Source organism: Oryzias latipes, chromosome 7 (genome assembly GCF_053564925.1).
Source record: "Oryzias latipes strain Hd-rR chromosome 7, Olatipes_Hd-rR_3.1".
In the NCBI taxonomy this organism is placed as follows: domain Eukaryota; kingdom Metazoa; phylum Chordata; class Actinopteri; order Beloniformes; family Adrianichthyidae; genus Oryzias; species Oryzias latipes.
The window spans coordinates 11,058,779-11,081,256 of NC_136243.1; the positions used below are offsets into that span (position 1 = coordinate 11,058,779).

Genomic DNA, 22,478 nt, shown 5'->3' on the forward strand with positions numbered 1-22,478 from the left:
CCAGCCCATGTTCTTTGTGGGGTTTTCTTAGGGATGCGAGTCCGGGGGTGTTAGCGGAGGTGGGCGGTTTATCGTGATTAAGGAACAAATGTGCCAATCGGCGCCGCTTTCCCCTTTCGCCCCTCCCAGCGCGGCCCCCGAATAAAGCCACCAAGCGCTTCTCCACACACGTCAGGCCGCATCTGTCGATTCCTCTTAAGATGGATAGTTGTTCTGCGTGCTTATTGATTGGGCCCAGGCCAGAGATATAAGTATCATTTGTCATTTCTGGAATTATTTGGAGTCCTAGTTAAAACCCAGAGTGGGAGGGTGGATGTCCATGCCTTTGGCAGGAAGGTGGTGGCAGTGGGGGGTTTAGTTTTGTGGGGGAGTAGCAACCTGTCTGGGCTTTGATGAATTGCTGCATGGGTTTTTGGTTTTTACTGCGAGCGCCTGGGCCCTTTAGCTGCTATTTGCTTTCACCACGGTCCAAGAAAAACAATGCGATGGGTCCAAGGACTGAGCAGCGCCGTCCTGTCAGGCAGGGTGGTCCGGGGGCAGAGGAGTCAAGGGGAGGGTGGGCCTCAGACGGAAAAAAAAAAAAAAAAAAGGCCCTAGCCGGTCGGAGAGCGGGCCGCTGCCGGGCGCCCCCCAGCTGACGGCCTGGAAGCACATGCGCTGAATTTGAATATGGAGGATTCCACAATGACAAACAGATTTTTGTGTTGAGTGGGAGAGCAGGGGGGATGCGGCGGGGTCGGCGCATCCCCCCTGCGGCTTTGATTATGTCCCGGTTCGGGCATGGGGCCAGCAGGCAGAGCTGGCTTCATTACTGTATGGATCATCTTTTAAGACCATTTAAGATCAACGAGAGCCATTGTCCGTTAATGACAGAGACTCCAAGGAGTTCATTATGCGCCGAGCATTTGATTCATTCAGCCAAAGAGGCGGTCAGGAGCCAACGCAGACCTTCAGATTGTTGCTCCTCCGTTTCCGGCACAGTTTCGGAGTTGTGCGAAACAAAAGTGTTTAACAGAGGAGCATGTTTAACAGCATCAAAAGAGGCAAGACGAGAACCCCCACCCCTCTGACACATGAGTGACAAGTAATTATTTCCTCTGTCCATCAAACTGTGTTTTGATGCAAGGATGCGATCAAACATGATATGAACAATTTCAAGCCTTCAAGTGAGAAGGATACTGGAATGGGGCAAAGCTGTTTTCTTTTTTCTCGCTCTCTCTATGTTGCGACATGAATCATTCATCGACATGCACACTCATGAACACGGATCGTCTCCACGAATTTCCGTTTCTGGCTGGACCTGAACAGAGCGGGGCAAGGCTGAGATCTTAAGCCTTAGTCCCAACTGCCTTAGCGGGTGGATATGGACTGTCTGTGGGTGAAAAATGGGCAAATCTGTACAAGAGCACAAAGGCGGCCCGTAAGGAAACATCAAGACCATTTGGTGAGCCAGTCGAGCGAAGATGTTCTCACACATTTTTAGTCAACCGTCTTTCCGGAGACGTTAGGTCGTAGTGGACACTTCAACAACACATAAGGGTAAATTGGGGGAAGTAGGTGAGACAAAGGCGGTTCATACAGATTTAACATCAGGAAAACGTGCACTCTGCCAAGAACCCGTTAGTGCTGTTCCCGTAATCAGTGCGTGCTCCTTGCATGCATCCTGATTTTTAAAATTCAGACATTAGACAATCAAAGCGTAGTTTGTGTGGGATTCGCACACGCATTCTGTGGGCTCTTATGCATCATGTGGGTGCAGCACTTGCACGCGGTCATCAAGGGTTCAGGACTCGCACCTTACTAACGTCTAAAGTGCAGCATAAGGGCATCATACAACAGTCTCGATCGTATGTACCCTTGACTATACATGACGATGCATTTGCCACACGCACAACAACCTTTTTCACGACGTTCGTTGAGGTGTTCGTACAAGCATGAAGGTAACTGCAGAACACACCCGGGCTCCATTTTAACCTTTAATACCAGAGGTGTCGCTGGCCACACCTAAATAACACACCCTCCTTGACATAGTGTCATTTTTGGACTGATTTTGGACGATCAACGTGAATCCATTGATTCCGCCGCAGCTTTTCATATCGGCTTCACTTGTCGCAAGGCTGCTTTTCTCCACGACAGAATCAACGGGTTTATGCTGTTTGCGTAGACACGTCACTACTGTAAAATGTTGCATATCAACGCAAGGAAACTTTTCCCTGCTTCAAAATCCGCTGGAATGATCTAAATTGCGTAAACTGTTGAAGGGTTTGTGGAAAGCATGTCATCACAGGAGCTAAAGTTCCGGTGTGAAAGCTGATCCTCTTTACGACCCTCAACTCACCTGGACAACCCAAAATCTTGCAACCCCTGTACTAGTGCATTTGACTAAAGGCCCGTTCACACCGGGACGAATATTCGCCAGGCGTTATTCGCCAGTGTTTTTCGCCACGTTTTTTGTGTTCACACCCAGGCGATTTTCGCTGACGATGAGCCGAGTGAACATGCAATTTCATTCCCTGACATTAGATGGCGCTTAATATAAAACAGAAATACTCCTGTACACAAGGTGGCGCTGCGCAACTTTACGCTTCTTAAAGTCGCTTTTCACTCAGAAGAAGAGAGCAAGTATTTACGCGCTTGTCAGAATCAAACAAAGAAAACATGAATATTTCAAGCACCAGTAGCTCCAACTGGTGCTTGGTTCGGGGATATTTTAAAATGTCCGTCATTATTTCGTCGTGGCAGTGTAGACGCTACTTGGCATTTATCTTCTTCGCTGGTATGTGTGCTCAGAAAGGCAGTTTTGTGTTTGAGCGCCCCCAAGTTGTGTTTTACTGTAACTTCAGAGGCTCCAGACATGTGTGCAAAAGCGCTGTTCTCATTGGTCGCATAGTTTTCGACGCGGCGCGTCACATTGGTGCCCTTTGTTTAGTCACGAATCGTTAAAAACGTCGGCGAAAAATCACGGGCGAAATTCGTCCCGGTGTGAACAGGCCTTAAGGCTTTAGCAGCTGTAAAGCTTCAAAGGCAGCTTTCCTCTGTACTGTGACTCACCTGCATGCTCAGGTGAGGTGAAGGGACAGGGGTTGTACCCAGAATTCTACGTAAAATCTTGTTGGCCCTTCAGTTAAATGAAGTTGAGATTGGAGGCCTCCGATGGAATAACCATAACTGAATCACACAAGCTCAACTTATTTAGTCAAAACGGCTTTATTGCCACAACAAATACTTGGTTTATAGTTTATTCTGCTTTATCCAGCACCTTTACAAACACTTTAGGTGTAAAGTGGAACTTTTTAAATAAATCAAACTGCCTGATTTAGTTTCTTTGTTGGTTGGACAAGTGTTTTGCCTTAAGTCGCTGCTCTACTGCAGGTCAGGGAGCATTAAAGTCCGTCTCCGATCATCTCTATCTATTTTCAATGCGTTTCCAGTGTTCTTTTGATCATGATTATGCCATTTTACCAAAAAACAAAACAAAAGAACAACAACCTGTGTGGTCTTCTATGACATAAAAAGTAAAATGTTCATATAATAGTTCATTTTAATTCAAATGTAATGCTAGTAAAATGATTAAAATAATTTTTCTCACACATTTTTACCTCGCCAAATTTGACCCTTGCTGCTAAAAGTTTGGACACCCCTGGTCTAAGGGCAGGCATGTTCAGTTTAGCTTAGTCTGTTTAGTGTAGTTTAGTTTAGTTTAGCCATTTCCTATTAAATTCTGTGACTTCATGGTCTTTATGGTTCATGTTTCTAACACAACTACTGGTTAGAAGCCCATTGAGACGACTATTGTTGTAATATTGGGCTATATAAATAAAAATGAATTGAATTGAAAACACGTCATTCCCGAGCGTTTCTTGCGTTGTCACTCATCGATGTCCGTCTTTTTGTGGTTTAGTCGTACTTCTTCTGTGGTTTTAATGCGGTTCATTCGTGATCCATCAGTGAAAATGTTCACATAAAGACAACTTTTCTCACATGACCAATGTTCATCCGTGCAATATGCATAAAACGTCTGTCGTGGTTGTGTGACACGGCCTTAAACAAGGTAGAAATGAGCTGCATTGCACTAAGATTTGCCTAATTGTAATGAGAAAGGACATTTCTGCATTTGCATGTTGTTTTCCAGCGATAGGGGGGGGGGGGGGCAGCCGAGGCCCCTGCTTTAATCTCCTTTGGAGAACCGGTGCATGAATTGATATATTTTCCTCTCTGCCTCTTGCTAATGTCTTTCCTAGAACTTGAACAAACAGCCTGTGCGTGTAGAACACATAAGACAGATGTTTAGGATTACTTTCACCTCATTGCTCTATTGTGTGCTCTTTGAGGGAGCTCAGCTGACGTGCGGTGCCACTCATCTGGGCTCTGTGCTCCTGCAGGGCTCCTCCTGCTTATCAAAGTGCCATCTGCACTCGAGGCAGAACAACACTATTTTCAAGAGTGGGATGTGGGAGGACGAATTCAGTTCCCTCTTTGCTGCTCTGAAAGCTTTAACAAAAACAAGGAGAAGAAAAAAAATCTCAGAACTATTGACCCTCCTTTACTGGCGCTTGCACAGATGTAGAAACAAATGAGGCAGAATGGCATTGAAGCTGTTGAGGGGGGGGGGGCATTATCTTTTCGCAGGGCTCTTATCTAATCTGGCTGCTGTTGTGAGCTGGAGGAAGCTAGCTGTGGGACATGGGCCGGGGATGCGGCATCTTTAATTACCACTGATATTGCCGAAGAGATGAGAGGGGATGGAGGAGCCGGGTGAGAGGAGGGGGAGAGGACCCCAGCTCACTTTTTAATTAAGGCTCCGTAGTGTAACTCGTCAATGTACATTATTGGAAGAATGAACGTCAATGCCATTGCTTTTTCTCCCCCTCCTTTATCTCTGTCAATGATTCAAAGACATGATTTATGGTTCGTCTCCGTCTTTCAGGATCATCCATCAAGCGCCGGCTCTGCCGCAGCGCCACCCGTTGTAAATCATTCTGAAAGCCTGTCACTCATTTCCATTAACCGTTCCTCTGTCGCCCTGGTCTCCGCCCCCCCTCCTCCTGCTTCCCGTCTCCTCCCCCCTTCCCCTCGGTGCCCAACCTACAGCCACGCTGGGTATCAGTTCCGTTCCGCTGCTTCGTCCGCCTACCTTCTTTTCAATAAATTAACCACTTTTCCCCCCACATGCGATGAATAAAAAGGCTGTGCACTCCTCTTCCATTGTGGCTGAACACCTTACAAATGTCACGGCGCCGGCTGGCGTGGAGGGTAAATGAGGATATGGGGCACGGGAAAATGTTTTAGTTGAAGCGACTTTTTTCCAGAGGCCATATTTGAACAGCTTTGATATGTTTGCTGCCGGGTGAAAGACAGACACATGCGCCACACAAACAGCACGAACGCATCAATGAGTGTGCTTTTTTTTAATTAAAAATCCTTCACCTGAACGCAACTCTGCTCTCATCTGGACCAACCGCTTTCCTGCTTATCATTAATAATCATTTCAGGTGCATCACCAACTGTTTTTTCTCTAGCTAAATAGACGTGGAACAACCAATCTTCTCACTGTGGATTAAACAGATCCATTAAATAGAAGTATACATTATGAATATCATTATTAAAAAGAAAAGCAAAAACGTATAAATTACAATATTTTCAAACATTTCTTATGTAGTTCTTAAATGCAGGAATCTCGGCTGTCAGCTTTTAAAGTGTACTTTTTTCAATTTGCAAATAGTGTTGTCTAAAATCCACGATAACTTCCAAAGGTGTTGAACAATTGATTGTCTGTTCTAGTGTTCTCAGAACTATTTCAACCTGTTCTTTCTCTTTGTAAGCTCTACTTTCTGTTAATTTTTTCAAAATTTTCTTATGCGAATGAACACAAACCAACTCACACAATATTCATTTGAAAAAAACACGGATGTGAACTTTGATTTACAGCAGATGCATTCAAATTTCTGTCTGTGTATATCTCCTTACAGTGCATGCATAATCCGGTTGATTTATTTTAAAGCGCTCTACCAAAACAACGGTGATCCCGTCTCCACGTCTCGGTTCATGAGATCATTCAGAGTCTCTCCCGGTGCGATGAGCTTCACTCCTGCTGGAAAAGCCGGTTTCCGCCACTACTTCTGTGCCTCTGTGACCCGCTTTAGTTTAAGAGGGGAAAAAGAAAAACATGACTCAAACTAAAGGATGTATTTATTATTGTCTGGATGAAAATAAGAAAAAAAATCATAATATTTAGAAGGCCGGAGAAGGCTGTTTCCCTTTCTTGCAGCAGTTCTCCTGTCCAGAATGTATCCCCCATTCGCCCAACAGTAGCCAGAACAAGTCTCTGGCAACCCAGCGCTGGTTAACCGCTATCCTAGGCACTTTAATATTGGGAGTTGGGTCATATAGACCCACTATACAGTGCTCCGAACCTTTTTTCTTCAATGATTTGTGATCTTCACTGGTGTCCATGGATTACATGAAATCTTTCCACCTTTATTCCACCTTTGTCATGGTAGGGAGAACACGTCAATGCAAGGGTGGGGTCATCTAAGATAGCACAAGGGTTAAGGAAATGGATGCAAACTGACTACCCGTGCAGACCTGTTGGTCATGTGACCCATTTAATCCGAAAAATGTGTTTCCATTGGAGTTTTGCAAAGTGTGTCCATTTCGATTTGCCTAAAAAAATCACCTCGTCCAAGCGCAACATTTTTTCCCCCGATAAATGCAAGTTTTGTTTTTGTTTTGTTTTTTATTATCGTCAATGGAAACGCAGCTATTGTGACGATGAGCACTGCGCAGTTCCAGAAGTTTGGACTTTTGAGGGATAACGACGGACCCCCTCATCATTTTGCAGATGACACTTTAATTTCCCAAAGAAATGAACGGAGATAAGAAGCTGTTTTGATGCGGTTCTCTCTTTCCTGCTGTTTGGCGCTTTGCACCCTTACCTAAACTTCCTGTGCCATCATCGTTGAGCCACTGAATCACGCTGTAGAGTCACTTGAAAAAGTGTCAATCTTCTATTAATAGAGTAAGAAAAAAAAAATAGAAACTCCCTTTGTGCTCGAGGAAGTAGAGCTGGAAGTCCTCCAGAGTGTAATGAAAGGTTCACACAGATGTAGAGTGGATGGGAAGAGTTGCTCAAAAGGCAGATTGTTTTTAGGAGGAGACATGGCGTCCTCCTCCAGCTGCTCTGTCGGAGTCGTGGAGGCCTGACCTTGATGGAGGACCCGTGTTGTTTTGCGGGCGGCCAGCGTTTAGGGTTCATGCAAAGTTTATGATGCGGGCCCTCTGCATACATCCACCGCCTCCTTAGGGGATTGGAGCACGGCTAAGTACGTGCAGCCGGCCGCCTTTGTCAAACGTGGTACGGTGAAGTTTTCAGGCACGCTTCGATGCAGAGTTTTAGACAAAGAGAAAAAAACAGAACTGAAGGATTATGCATGTGTGTATTGAAGATCATAAAGACTGTAGTGGAGTCTTTGGTTGTGAGGAAAAACAAACTGCACACGGGGGGCCATGTGCAGACGACCGCAGGCAGTCATACCTTTCACTCAGTGTCTCATAAAAGCAGCACAAAGGCCTTATGTGTTGGAGGCAGTGGCCCTTTAAACGACGTCCTCCATGCTGCCACGCAAACATTCCTGACTGACATTCAATCAGGGAAATTTGAACCGAAGCAAGATGGTCTTTTATTAGCGCCGCCCCCGTTTGCTCGACTGGTCAGCTCCAATATGCGAAACGCTTTGAGTGGCGTGCTGTTAAGATGATGGTTGGGCTCTCTGATAAGGGTGAATGAGGGGTAAACTGCTACTCTGCAGAAAGGAACTATCAGACCTCATCATGTTGTTCCTGGAGAGCCGTGTCACAGGCTCCTCAGAAACCAACTGACAGAGCAGCGCCGCTACAACCCCCCCATCACTACCTCCTTTTTTTACTCTTACCGGTTTATAAAACAAAAAACTAAGGGCACCCGGCCGTTGCTCCAGATACTTTCAGACATCCATGAGATTATCCTGAATTTTAGCCTTTTCAGGAGCAAAACAAGCCGGCTATGTCTGTCAACAAACCACACGAACGATCAAAAGTTTCTATTGAATGTTAAAACGAAACTTTTAACATTTATCATTGTTACCATCATTGCTTGTGAGGCTCTCGTATCATGTAATATCTCCAGTTTTAAAGCGTGATTCTTAATTTTTATTAAAACGAAGCTAACTGGTTGTTTTGGAGGATTTTATTTGAGAACGTTCTGTGTATTCTAACTACACCACACACGAAAGGTTATATGGGACTCAATTATAAGAACAATTCCACAGGTTTATCTTTTACCTACACTCGACAACTTTAATGTTTTGTATCTCAAAAGATTTTACTTTAGCTGAAAAAAATATGCAGTTGACCCATTGGTTCATTAAACGTTTTTTTAATTATTGGGTAAAAAAAAATGTCATCTTAATCCAAAAATTAGAGGAGCCACCCATTAGGAATGGGTACCAAAACTATGTGCCAAGTTAGTATCGACATGTACAGTGAGGCAAAAAAGTATTTAGTCAGCCACTAATTGTGCAAGTTTTCCCCCCTAAAAAGATGAGAAAGGCCTGTGATTTACATCATATGTAGATCTTAACTATGAGAGACAAAATAGGATTAAAAAAATCCAGAAAATCAGAATACGTATTTGTATATTTACTGTATGGTGGAAAATAAGTATTTGGTCAATAATAAAAGTTAAGCTCAATACTTTGTTGGCAATGACGGCAGTCAAATGTTTTCTCCAAGTTTTCACAAGGTTTTCACAAACTGTTCCTGAGATTTTGGCCCATTCCTCCATGCAGATCTCCTCTAGAGCAGTGATGTTTTGGGGCTGTCGATGGGCAACACGGACTTTCAACGCCCTCCAAAGATTTTCTACGGGGTTAAGATCTGGAGACTGGCTAGAACCTCCAGGGCCTTGAAATGCTTCTTATGAAGCCACTCCTTTGTTAACCCGGCAGTGTGTTTGGGATCAATGTCACGCTGAAAGACCCAGCCATTTTTCCTCTTCAATGCCCTTGATGATGGAAGGAGGATTTCACACAATATCTGATCATACATGGTCCCATTCATTCTTTCCTTTACACAGATCAATCGTCCTGGTCCCTTTGCTGAGAAACAGCCCCAAAGCATGATGTTTCCACCCCCGTGCTTTACAGTAGGCATGGTGTTCTTTGGATGCAACTCAGAATTCTTTCTCCTCCAAGCACAGTTCTTACCAAAAACTTTTGTTTTGGTTTCATCTGACCATAGGACATTCTCCCAATCCTCGTCAAGTAGTTTTAACTCACCTGTGGTTTGTCCCTGTGTCAGATGCAAGAGGGGGTGAGCTGGGTTGCCGTATTTTTTGTTGACCACTTTTTATCGCTTTTGTACTTTTTGTTGATTCTTTGCTTTTTTTCTCTTTTTTGATCACGTTATAATAAGTGGAATTAATGACCTTTTTCACTATTAAAAGTTCAAAATACGAACTTTGTTATGCTTCTTGATTTGTTTGAGCGCTTCATTCAATAACCGGACCCAGCGTCAGCCTCTCAGCGATTCTTTCTTTTATTTTGAAATTGAAGGCTGTTTCCCGGCTGGATTTTTTTTTTTTTTTTTTTACGAAAAGAAAGTTTCCAAATTTTTTGTTTTTTTTTGTTAACTTTGCTAGCTCGAGGCTTTCAACTTAGCGGTCGGTGCAGCCACTTTAGGAAATTTGCGGATGGATTTTTGACCGACAGACTTAGACATGTGGTCAAGTGGATGTGGTGGAGAATCCAGTAATTTTCCAAAGTAAAACTTCCTTCAGCATCAGATTATAAAGAGAACAGAAAAACTGTCCCAACTGTCCCACGGACAGCTACTGGGGGTATAGGGAACCACTGCTTTAGGTCTTTGAGAATAGAGAAATGTTGTGAGTTTTTGTCACATTCTCCTAAAAAAGTCTCGGGCCTTTCTATGATAGTCAACAGGAACGCTTGGATTGTCTCTTTGAAAGTCGATGAGAAACCCTTCAGAAGTAAGATGTCTGTTTTTCCATCTCCCATCGCGCTGTTCTGGTCTTTTATAGACTGAAGAGTCTTCAACCTCAGCAGCCTCCATTGGTGATGTCATGCAGTCATGCTCTGCAGACCGGTACAGCCACAAAAAAAAGGCAAAAGCTTTATTTTTTCTGTTTTTTACTGTTGTGCTGGTGTATGAAAATGCACCACTGGAACTCCAAGCACTGGCTGCAGTAGTTGTTTGCTTCAGTCCTCTCTGTGTTTTCAGTCCACAGAATGTTGGTTGTGAAAACATTTTTGATTAATTGCCATAATTATTGTGATCATTTTTGCCCAAATGAACAGCCAGATGGCAGGATATGGTGTCATATTTGCGATCCTCTCATATTAATCTGGCTCTCGGTCCGTCTGAGCACATTGTACCATTTGTTGTCTCCACAATCTGTCCTCGAGTAGTCCGTGCCTTCTTTGGAGCCGCGATGGTTTTTTATTTGATTATACTATTAAATATTAAAGGCGCGGCTGTAGGAAAGCGAGGCATTTATCTGCATGGATGGCTTGTGTTTAGTGAAGTACGTAATGCGCTTTAAGTAACATCGCCTTCATGCATACAAAGATTAACTGTGAGTGTTTCCATCTCTTGGTTTTGTACTCAAAACCCCAGAAAGATCTGGAAAAATCACTGGGTGGGGTTGCAGACTTCAGGGGGGGGGGGGGGGGGGGGGGGTTGTGGTTGCTTTCAACCCACCTCACATTAATCTGTGTTATTTTTGCCAGATTGTTGTACCACAGTTGATAATCTGATGCAGGGTTTTTGAAGTGGTATAATGGGTCACATGGGATCTCATGACAAACTCCTGTTTAAAGGCAAGTCAGAAACTATTTCTTTCTGCGATTTCAATTAACCCCCAGACAAATTTCATCAGGAGGAGCAGCGTTGGAGTGATCGTCTCGTCTTTACTCTGCAGTGTCCTTGGGCTCTGGGAGGCTGTTTCCTGACAGGGAACAATGAGAAGTGAGGTGTTTACAGATCTTTACAAATGGCTCCGGGGCGCCGAATGAGGTCTTCGCCGTTTTCTCAAGCGGTTGGGTTCAGAATTAACTTCAGACACGTCATCAAGGTGATCATCAGCGTGTCTGACAATGTGTCTGTTTGATCGTGACGTGCACTTCTCGCTGCGTTAGTCAGATATCGCTGTCAAATATTAAACCGGCTCATTCTAATGATAGCTCACAGATGAAATCACATCAGGGGTGACTTTTTGAAACGACACTGCGAGAAAAAAAAAAAAAAGTCTTCACAACTTTGATTAGAATGATGTTTTGCACGCCAGGTACTTTTTGACTGACATTTCACACCTATTTATAACAACAGATGAGTGTCTGTATGTACAAGCACAATTACCGAGGTGCATTTGAAAAAGAAAGAATAAAAAAAAAAAAAAAAAAAAAGAGTCAGTCTGTATGTCGATCCGGCAGGGCCTCTTTTTTTTCTCTCCTTTCGTCTTCTTCTTATGGCATAAATCCAGGAGATGAAAATGTCATGGAGCGGGTTCATTTTGCGGAGAGGTTTTGATTGCCATGTGCGTGTAATTGATTGTTCCAAGGACAGGGGGAAATCTAGAAATGTCATAACAGTCCTGCTTAGGTTGGTCCCACCGCCAGGCAATCAATGAGAAGTAAAAAGAGATATTGATTTGTGAGCTGCAAAAAGTGTAGCTTGAGACAACCGGAGAGTGGCGGCGGCGGCATTGCTGGGTGGAGGGAAGTGGCACAGACCTGTCAACGGCGCCTACGAATTACCCAATCTCCTCTGAAGATAGCGTCACCATCGGGTCCCGGCAAACTCCGGAGTCGCGGATTGCAGGCAGTCCATTTGCGGAAGCTTGGCGGGCCGCTAATTCCTTATCGGGATTAACGAAGGAAATGTTGACCTTCCAACAAATAAATGCTCTTGCCGTTCCAGAAAGTTCCTGCTGGAGGCCTTCGCAGCTGTCTGAGACAATCGGCACGTATCGAATGGCGCAGGAGGGTCCCGCGAGGATGTTAACGCTCGCGATTGAAGCATAAAGATGTTGTTATGTAAGCCTTTAGCACCATTCCAGTTGGCAAGCGCGGCCGTGAACATGATCCGCCGTTTTCTATGCCTTTGCTGAATGTAAAAAGTGTGTGTGTGTGTGTGTGGCGGGGGGGGGGGGGTCTTCTGGGCTCCAGAACGGGCCGCTGCTTCTGTAAATCCAGGCCTCGCTGTGCCAAGAGTCTGCTCCAACGGATAAAGGTTATAAACACTTCAACTGCCTGATTTATGATGGACACCTCAGGTTTTTTGACCTTTGCATATCTATGTCTAAAGAGATAAATTTGTTGTGACACCGATTGGAGGCTTTACGCCGCTTTATGACACGCTAAATCACATGCAAGACATGCCGGGTTCTTGTTTTGAATGGCGGCTCAGGGTTGGGGTTTGTCTGAATTGGTTTCCTTTTTTTCCTGTTAGTGCACAAATATGCAGTTTTGGGTGTGATGACGAGCTTGGAATGGCGGGCGCACGGTTCAGATCAGGGCCTGCCAACAGTTCAGATCAGGAGCTGGCGAAGCCCTGTTATAAATGGAGAGCGAAGCCGAGTCAGGCATGCGGGTATCTTGGAGCGATCCCTTCCAGAAGGTTAATTGGCGCCTCTGGATGTCGGCGACTTGGGGCATCTGATAGAACGGCACAGAACAGCAGGAAGGGCAGCTGTTCATCGCTGTCGGCTCCAACCTCAAATACAGAGATAAGGACAAACATTCAAATTAAAACTCATGGAACTTTAAAGGAGGACTTTTGTTTAAAACCTATACCCTTAAAGTAAAGATACACCCCATAATAACAGCTCAAAATGACCGTTTCGTCTCTTTTTCTTTTTGTTTTGTGGATTCTCTGATGGCTTACGTCAGAGTTCTACCAGATCTATGAATCTTTTACACTTTTAGACTTTTTTATCCTTTTTAAGCAAAGTTGCTGGTCCATTGTCTTGTGCTTTGTTCACACCATCCTCGGGAACGCGCGTTCAGGTGACCACTTCCAATGAAAACTTTATTTAAACTCATGTAAAGACGCATTTCAGACTTCAAAACTCTCGCATTCACACATCTCTATGCAAGTTTCTAAGATCATTTTCAAGCTCTATGTACAAAACGTGGGGCCATTGAACGCACATTGAAGGTTAAACCAGGTTGAACTTTGACCTATAAGGGACTTTGATTTGGTAGTGACTTTTGGATGGCATCATTTTTCATTCACAGACTGTTTAAAAATCAATTATAAAAGAGAAATGAATAATAGGCTCCGTGCACGAAAGTAAGGAGTTCTACTTCCGCCGCCTTGAGTGTGAGGCCGACCATTTCCGGTTTGCGACTTCTATAGCAGCGACACGGCAGATTTTGATTGCGAAAGATGGTATATTTCACCCGTTTTCTACAAGGTCTCCCGAAAATCGACGTGAACGACATCTACAGGATTGTCGACCAGTGCGTGGTTACATGGGCAAAATATCGTGTCTAAAATATATAGTGTCGAGAATACCGAAAGGAAATGAGTCCCGTTGTAAACAAACCTGTGCTGTCACATATTTATGCAACAGCTCGGTAATATACGAGGCGATCTTCCAAACGTGCTTTTATTAATTTTATGAATATTATGAAGTGCCTGTTCGCTTATCATTTTATATTTAATCCGTGTGGTCAGTGCTTTTTTTGTGGAAGAAGAACAGAAGTGAAGAACAACCCAGTGTTAGGAGAGGCTAACAACACGGGCTAACAACATTAGCCTTTTGATGGAGACAAAATCCAGGACAAACCATGCGGGAAACGCTGCAATCTGCATCCTGGCTGCACGTAAATGATCAGCCTTTATTTGTCGGGGCACAATTAGAAACATAATTCCATGTGTCGTGATTTTTTTTGAACAGTTTCTAAGGACTGAGCGGCATTTCTGCTCTAAGCTCACACACACTGTGTGCTCTGCTCTGTCCTCGCGAGCCCGGCAGCCGCTAACCCAGAGCGGCGGTTCGGCTCGCAGTCCGAATTCTCACACATAACAAAACGCACACGTAACAAAGCACCCTCCCCTCAAACACATTAATAAATCCGGCTGCTCTGCTCAGAGAGGTTCACTCGGTCCACTGGCACCGGAGCCCGAACGCAGAGCTCGGATGGCGGGTCCAGACCTCAGTCAGTGGACACGCATCCCCCCCGCATCTCCCTCGTGAGGGGTGAAAGAGAGGGGAGACCCAGCGGGGCGATAGCGGAGCGGCGCTTTTCACGGGGCGTCCGCAGAGCCGCTGGTCGGTCCTGTATGCGCTCCAAAGCTTTCTCTCAGCGAAACACCGTCTATGCATGACGTAACCCAGAGCAGTAGTGACACACGATCGGAATGACCGTTTACAGGAACAACGATCGGTATAACCCAGCTATCTCGATCGGAAAGAAATTTTGATCCGAACGAATCTGACCGGGGCAAAGTATTACGAACGGCGTGTTTACATGACGCATTTTCTTTCCGATTGCTGCAAATACGAAACACGACTCGTCTTGTTTGGGGTGAAGTCCTCCCGTCGTGCTCACCATCCATTCGGCTCTCACCGACACATATACTGGAAAGCTATGAAAGCTTATATTAGTACTGTTGTACTTTGACAAATTCGCACACGGGTACAAAACAATGTTGTGATGTCTTTGTCACGCGTTGAAACACCAAACGCCTTTCTTTTACCCGAAATCCGCTCCTATTTACTCAAAACTAGCAACTCAACAAAACTCCCCACAACAATAACACGACCAACAGGAAGTTGTCGGCCTCACACTCGAAACACGGAAGTTAACCGGAAGTTCTATCGTGCACGTAGGCTATTGCGATTATAACTATTTGAATTCTATGACACAAGTCTTGCATATATCTGAACTGTGCCGTGAAAGAAAAGTCCTGGAGCAAGATTCACGAGATTTGCACCACTTCAGCATTTCACACAAAGCATCTTCCAAATACATGCGCTGGTATCCGGTAGTGACAGACCAGTGGGAACACTCTTGTATTTTCAAAGTTAGTTTTAGACTCCATCAGAAGAATCTCTAAAACAGTAAAATGCAAAAAATCCCTTCTGTAATTTGACATCTGATAATCTAACAATTGCTTTTAGCGATAACATCACTCCATGCCAGTGCAGGACATCAATGGATGCTTAGTGGTCTCCATCACCTACCCAACCTTGGTTCTGTATTCGGATGTTCTGTCATTCCCGGATGAGTCATAGGTTTAAATTCAGTTCAGATATTTATTTATTTTTAATTCATAACATTGAACCTCCAAATTAACTGTAGAAAGTATCAAGACAAGGAATTACAATCTAGATACCAGACAGAGGAATGTTCTGAACTAAGTCAGATCAGTTCCCGTTAATTGGCGGTAGGTCGTTACGACAAAAGAAAGCTCCAAGAAAGCGGCTCTATTCCTCTTTGCCGCCCGCAATTTTCTCTCAAACAACAGTAAACGCTTTGGATATATGAAGTACCAAAAAGCTAAGTGGGACAAAAATGAACATTGTTATTGTTGATAGCTTCACCCCACATGAGCCGTGACGGTCCAACTTTGAGTAGAAATGCTCACCTGAATTGTCGGATCATTCTAAACCGAACCGAACTGTACTGCTCAGTGGAAACAAGGCTAGATTGTGTCTGAGGCCGCCTCCTCTGTTTAGGGAGGGGTTATTAACTTCTACATGTATTGCTTCTCTGACCCCTCTTTCAAACGATGTCTTCTCTGTCAAGAATCTGTACCTTTTCGTCTCAAATGAGTTCTGAAGTACCAACACAGAAGAAAGACCTCAGGACGCCACAATTCTTAGTTGAAAACCAAACTGCATGTTTTCCCCATTGAACCTAGCAGCATCCCTACAGCATACCAAGTTTCTAACGTTTAAGAAGGATTTATACTTTATTGTTTCATTACATTACACCAGGCTTAGTATGAGCCAACCAGGGGCGGGGCTACAACATTTTTTTATGGAGACGGAGGAAGAAGATTTTTGAATGGTTGCAAAACACCAGAGTGTACGGCCGTTCCAAAGGAATTGGTCAAAAATATGTATTTCTAGCAGTTTTATCATTATTATCGTTTTATTTCATTAAAATACATTTTTTAGGTTATTGTTGGTCAAAGTAGCTTGTCTTGATGATTTCTTAATCTTGAATAATGATACTAATAATGACTCAAAAGCTGCCTCCCCCATAGCTCCGCCCCTGGAGCCAACTGTAAAGTTCTTCTTTAAAGTTACTTACTTATCAGCAAATTAAAAAATGACTTTTTTTTGTTTTTTTTCTTTTCCTAATACACAAATCATATATCAAACTGAAACAACACTCTGACTCAAAAATCAAGGTTTGATCCAAATGCTTGTGTTCTTTTTCTTTTAGTCTGCACAGTCCACATGCATTCACACTGCTACCGAACCGCACCAGGAGTCACTTGCAGCTGAATATTTTCCTACTGGCAGACACATGTTTTTATCCACATCAAAGCTCCGTTCACACCTGCCAAATGAGGTTCTGTACCAAATTGGCCAGTGTGAATGCACTGACAGGAAACAGATGTCACTATTTGTCTGACAATCTGTTCTTGACTAAAAAAAGATGGATTTGATTGCTAAAAAAATACATATTTTGTGATTTTACTTTAACAGATTGTATATGTATGTGTTTTTTTTTTCACAAAGCCCTTCAGTTCACTCGTTCAGACCATCACGGCTCTCTGCTCAGGATGTTCAAAGGATCCTAAATAAAACATATCTTTGCTCCCCTCAGCATCAGAGGAATTTTGGGAGCCATCGTGTATCTCAGATGGTCAATCAAACCAAAGTCTGCATGTGTGTGCACGTGTGTGTGCGCAGGTTTTATTGGGCATGTTTGTTTGGAAAGTCCAAATTTTCCATCTCCGTCCATTAACTGGCGAGCAGTTCATCTGCTGGCTTTCTCTGGAGGCGCTTGTGAAATATTGATACGCAAAAAGTCTTCTTTTCAGGAGGCGAAAGCCGATGAAGACGCTCTACAGGCTGCCGAGTGTGGGACGCCTGAGTGCTAGGCTGCAGCCACCCACCCCCACCCCTCCACCACCACCACCCTCACGAAGTGCCTTCTATTCAGAAGAGAAATATTAACCACATGAAATGCAGAAGTGCCTGGCCTGGGCTCTTAGGTCCTATTCATATTTAACACAGAGCACATCTGCCACATCTCTCCCAAAATGCACTTTTTTCCCCCTTTTTTTCCAGCCTGACTGCGAGGTGGAAAATATCTAAAAGATATATGACAACTCTGACAAACTGCATTTATAGCAGGACATCTTCCAAAGATATAAAACCATCTGTGCTGTACTCCTGACGTGGGAAAATGATGGATGGATTTAAAATAATCTGACAGCAACGCTGTTAAAATGGTTAACAAAGGCCTGCAGCTGCATGAAATTCCTGCGATGCTGAATCAGTTTCCTCTAATTGGAAGATGGGAAATGTGTCAATTAGAAATTCTGTTGTTTAATTATCTGTTAATTGAAGCAATAATGTTTGTGCTCTGCGAGTTGAGAGAACAAACAGGTGAATAATGAGACTGTCAGGGAAAATATTATGACGTGACAGAGTGCCGCTATTATTTTGAAAGAGTCGCTGTTCCTATCAGGGTTTTCTTTATGCGTATTTACACTTTTAAACAAGTTTTAGTTATATCTTTTTTTGTTTTACCCTCTCAATTTTAATCTTAAACATTAAATTATTGCAGATTTGTAATAGCAGAAAAGCATCCTCTGCTGTCTTTTTTTTCCTTTCTAGTTCTTTCCAGATTGATTGCGGACGCGGCGATCTCCGTATTTCCTTTATTGCACTTCTCGCATGCGACTGTGTTGAATCAAAGGGCTCGCATTTTCATAGGAGTTCCCAAGCATCCGTAATCACTGTGGAATAGGTCATTTGCAATAACGCTTAACAGGCAGCAGAGGAATCAATTTCCTTTTGTCACTCAGTGACCAACGACTGTAGTAAACATCTCAACTTGAGGCCAAGAAACTCCTGCACACAGCATTAAGTCAATGGCCTGTCGTGAATCAAATTGTACTGTTAGCCCCAACAGCCCCCTGTTAGGAAAAGTCCCCAAAATATTTGCTATTCTCAAGCTTTACTCTTCGAATTAGAGACCCACTCCAATGAAAATGGTGTTTAGGTGTTTCTGATGATGGAGGACGTGTATAATGAAAATTAAGCCCTACAAATGGCATTTCTGAGTATTTTCTATTCAAATTGCTGTGAATCAGGAGCAGACGAGAAAAGGGACCTGGCTCAAAACTGTACGGCTGGATAGCTCCAATATTGCTCGCCATTTTTGTTGCACAATGTGTGGTTGGGGTTGTGAAGGGCTGTAAGCTAGCAGGAGGGAGTGTAAACAGATGGGAAGTGTGGGCAGGCTTACTCTTCGCCAATGGTCTCGCCCACAACTCACCGATGAATTTTTAATAAACTACAGCCGCTCTGCAGAAACTGTGTCCTACAAAATGAGACAGAGTTTTATAGTTTGGCTAAAGTCGGCATAATTATTATTTAAAGACCAGTGGAAACGTTTCTACTATAGATGATCAGAGAGGGTCATTAAACCAGTATACAAAGTAGTTCCTGTGTTCTAATGTCCTTTTTTTGTGTCTGTTTTCCAGTGTACGTGCCCGATGAAGACACCGCTCTGCAGGACTCCATCAACGAGGAAGATGGAGAGAATGAGCCTCAAACTGAGGAGGAATGCTTGGAAAAGACTAGTCCCAAACTATGCGAGGACAGGGAGCTGGACAACAAGAGCACCAACACCTTCAGCAACCAGAACTCGCCCGTCAGCGTCCTCTCCAATCAGGAGGCCGAGCTGGAATCGCGCCTCAGCGACAGCAGCGACCGGCTGTCCGACTTCAAGACCTCATCGCCGCCCGAGAGCCAAAGGGACGAGGAAAGCCGCAGCTCGAAGCATAAAGAGGAGACGAGCAGCAGCCTGGAGAAAATGAGGGCGGCCTATGCAAACTTTCTGTCCGATTCCTACTGGACAGGGATCGGAATGGACTTAAAAATGGGCAAAACCACCAGCAAAGCCAACTGTGACAGCACCAATGGGAGCGCCAAGAGTGAGTTTGACTGGCACCAGGATGCCCTCTCCAAAACCCTGCAGCAGACGCTCTCTCCAAAGCCTGCGTCCAAACCCAATCTGTTCAGCTCCGTGCACCTGTACAGGCAAACAACCAAACCCTGCGGCTCAGTGTTCACAGGAGCCAGCCGATTCCGCTGCAAGGACTGCAGCGCCGCCTACGACACACTGGTGGAGCTGACCGTACACATGAACAAAACAGGACACTACCAAGACAACAACCACAGCAAGCAGAGCAACTCCTCCGCCTCGTCCTCCAAGTCTCGCAAGCGAAACCTGCAGGAGATGGAGGGAAAGGAGGACGCGCAGAAAGTTTTGAAGTGCATGTTCTGCGGTCATTCCTTCGACTCGTTGCAGGATTTGAGCGTGCACATGATCAAGACGAAGCATTACCAAAAAGTGCCTTTGAAAGAGCCAATACCGGTCATAACGCCCAAATTACTGCCGCCAGCGAAAAAGCGGGCCTTTGAAAGCACGCGACCGTGCTCCCCGGACTCCACAACCGGCGTGTCCGGCTTCACGGAGGCTCAGCGGGCTGCCATTTCCAGCGCCAACAACAATCGCCACGGATATCAAAACGGAGCCAGTTACACGTGGCAGTTCGAGACGTGCAAGTCGCAGATTCTGAAGTGCATGGAGTGTGGCAGCTCCCACGACACCCTTCAGCAGCTCACCACACACATGATGGTAACTGGACACTTCATCAAGGTCACAAACTCTGCCTCCAAAAAGGGCAAACAACTGGCCCTCGACCCCCTGGCTGTAGAGAAGATCCAGGGCTTAGCTGATCCACCTACAGGTGACGCGGACGCAGAAAAGGGATCTCCAAAAACCTTGTCGCCTGGGGGCAGCGAAAAGGAAAGCCAAGGGGAACAAATGTCGGACAAACCGGAAGAAACTGACACAAAAGACGACAAGCAAGATGGCGAGGATAAAAAGGCAGGCGATGGGAATTTTAAGTATCCCTATTTACGCGAAGAAGATCTAGAGCAAGACTCTAATGGCGGAGGGGACATCCTGAAATCCTTGGCCAATACAGTAGCCTCCGCCATCAACAAAGCTCAAACAGGGACGCCGAGCTGGAGCGCCTATCCGAGCATTCACGCCGCCTACCAGCTCTCCAGCATCATCAAAAGCGCCCCTCTGTCTGCATCGCCCCCCGTTCAGCTGAAGCAGACGTTCAACCACAAGCTGCGGCCAATCGCCCCAAAGGCGAAGCTGTACCCCGATGATGATGCTCCCAACTTGGACATCAAAAAGGAAAAGGCTGGCATTAGCGATGGTAAAGAGAGTCAGAATATAAAGTTTGACCTGGCGGAGAACGATGACAGCGACTGTCAGGATGACGCCTCCACCTCTTCAAAGCTGGATGCCGACTGTGTGACTGAAGTGAGTGAGGCCATCAAAGGGAAGCTGAGCCCAGATTTCTCCGACAGAGGCAAGACGCCGAGCCCCGCTGCCAGCAACGGACGCAGCACGGCTTCAGAGCCACTCAGTGACACGTCCGATATAGTCGGCGTAAACCCCCTCAGCGCTCTGCAGTCGGTTTTGAACAATCATTTGGGCAAAGCAAATAAGCCTAATAACTCCAGAGCAGACAAACTATCGTCTCACACGCAGAACATTTTTGCCGAGATTAATCGCAGCAGCGAGAAACTGCTCGGAAGCCCCGTCAGAAAAAGACCTCCTAACAGCTTTCTCTTCGTTGGTGACGACCAGCCCATAGACCTGACCAAATCAAAGAGCAAATCGAGTTCCTTGCTGTTGCAGCCCTCTACCCCATTGCCTCATAAATACGCCCTGTCTGATATCGCAGACATGGTTAAGGTTCTTCCCAAGGCCACCACGCCAAAACCCTCTGTGCCGTCGAGGTTTCCAACCACCAAACTGGAATCGGACGTCAGGCGCTTTGAGGACGTGTCCGCTGAGGTGTACTCGGTCCACAAGCGCAAAGGCCGACAGTCAAACTGGAACCCTCGGCATCTGCTCATTCTCCAAGCTCAGTTCGCCTCCAGCCTCTTCCAAACCTCGGAGGGAAAGTACTTGCTCTCGGATCTAGGCCCTCAGGAACGGATGCACATTTCCAAATTCACCGGATTGTCTATGACCACCATAAGCCATTGGTTAGCCAACGTCAAATACCAGCTGAGAAAAACAGGCGGGACAAAATTCCTGAAAAACATGGACACGGGTCACCCCGTCTTCTACTGCAACGACTGCGCTTCCCAGTTTCGCTCTCCATCCACGTTCATTTCCCACCTGGAATCCCACCTCGGCTTCCAGATCAAAGACATGTGCAAAATGCCGGTGGAGCACCAGACAAAGGTGGAGGAGCCGGAGCTGTCGAGGCCCCTCGGCATCAGAGCCGCCGAGGCTCTGGCCGTCGAGGAGGACGTGGACTCAAAGTTCAAGTGTAAACTCTGCTGTCGGACATTTGCCAGCAACCACGCGGTGAAACTCCACCTGAGTAAAACTCACAGCAAATCCCCGGACAACCATTCACAGTATGTGGAGATGGACAAGGAGTAGCCGCCACATCATCCCCCCACTTTTTGTCTTCTTACTTTGAGTTTATCACATGGATCAGACATCGCAACCATTTCCCAACGGCGTCCCGATGACTCTGGAGAACAACAGAGACACACTGGTTCAAAGCTGTGTACGGAAACACGAAAATACTTTTGCACCCTGCTCAAAATGCACCACCAGTAATGAAATGTATTACTGCTTGAAGAAATAAAAGTGCTGATGTTTGCATGCAATAGCCTTGGCTATGACTACTATTTATTTGTATAATATGTCAAGTTTCAATTGTATTTCAAAGGCAAATTAATGAGCTAATTGAACAGCAGCCTCTGTGATGCAGAACACGTGCACTAAAGTGCAGATGTAGCCTATCATCACACACACGCACACGCACACACACACACACAGGCTTGTACAGTTTAATGCTTTGTAAAGATGTTTTGTGTTGCAATGACAGAAGAAAAAGAAGAAGAAAAATAAAAGCACTTTAATAAATGTTTAATCACCAGTTTAGATGCAGATTCTGTACATGACTCAAATAAACATTAGATGGTTTGGAAAACAAGGAGATTTCACATGTAAATAGATTTTAGGAGGATAAAAAAAGTAAGTTTCATGCAACAATGTTAACAAGACAGATGATACCTGTGATACCTGCACCATTTTTTACCTATTCAAATAAAGAGTTAACATTTATTGTTGGCTTGGATGCTTTGTGTTTTGTTCCTGGATTTCTCCTACTGA

At 44.9% G+C, this 22,478-nt stretch overlaps 1 protein-coding gene across 1 annotated transcript in view; it reads left to right on the forward strand.

Moving 5' to 3' along the window:
• tshz2 (teashirt zinc finger homeobox 2) overlaps positions 1-22,430 on the forward strand; it is a 54,009-nt gene extending 31,579 nt beyond the window's left edge. The window contains exon 2 of the mRNA XM_004070997.5: positions 18,736-22,430. Within this exon, the coding sequence (XP_004071045.1) occupies positions 18,736-21,737 (3,002 nt within the window). The 3' untranslated portion in view covers positions 21,738-22,430. The remainder of the gene's footprint in view (positions 1-18,735) is intronic.
• The last annotated feature ends 48 nt before the right edge of the window (positions 22,431-22,478 follow it).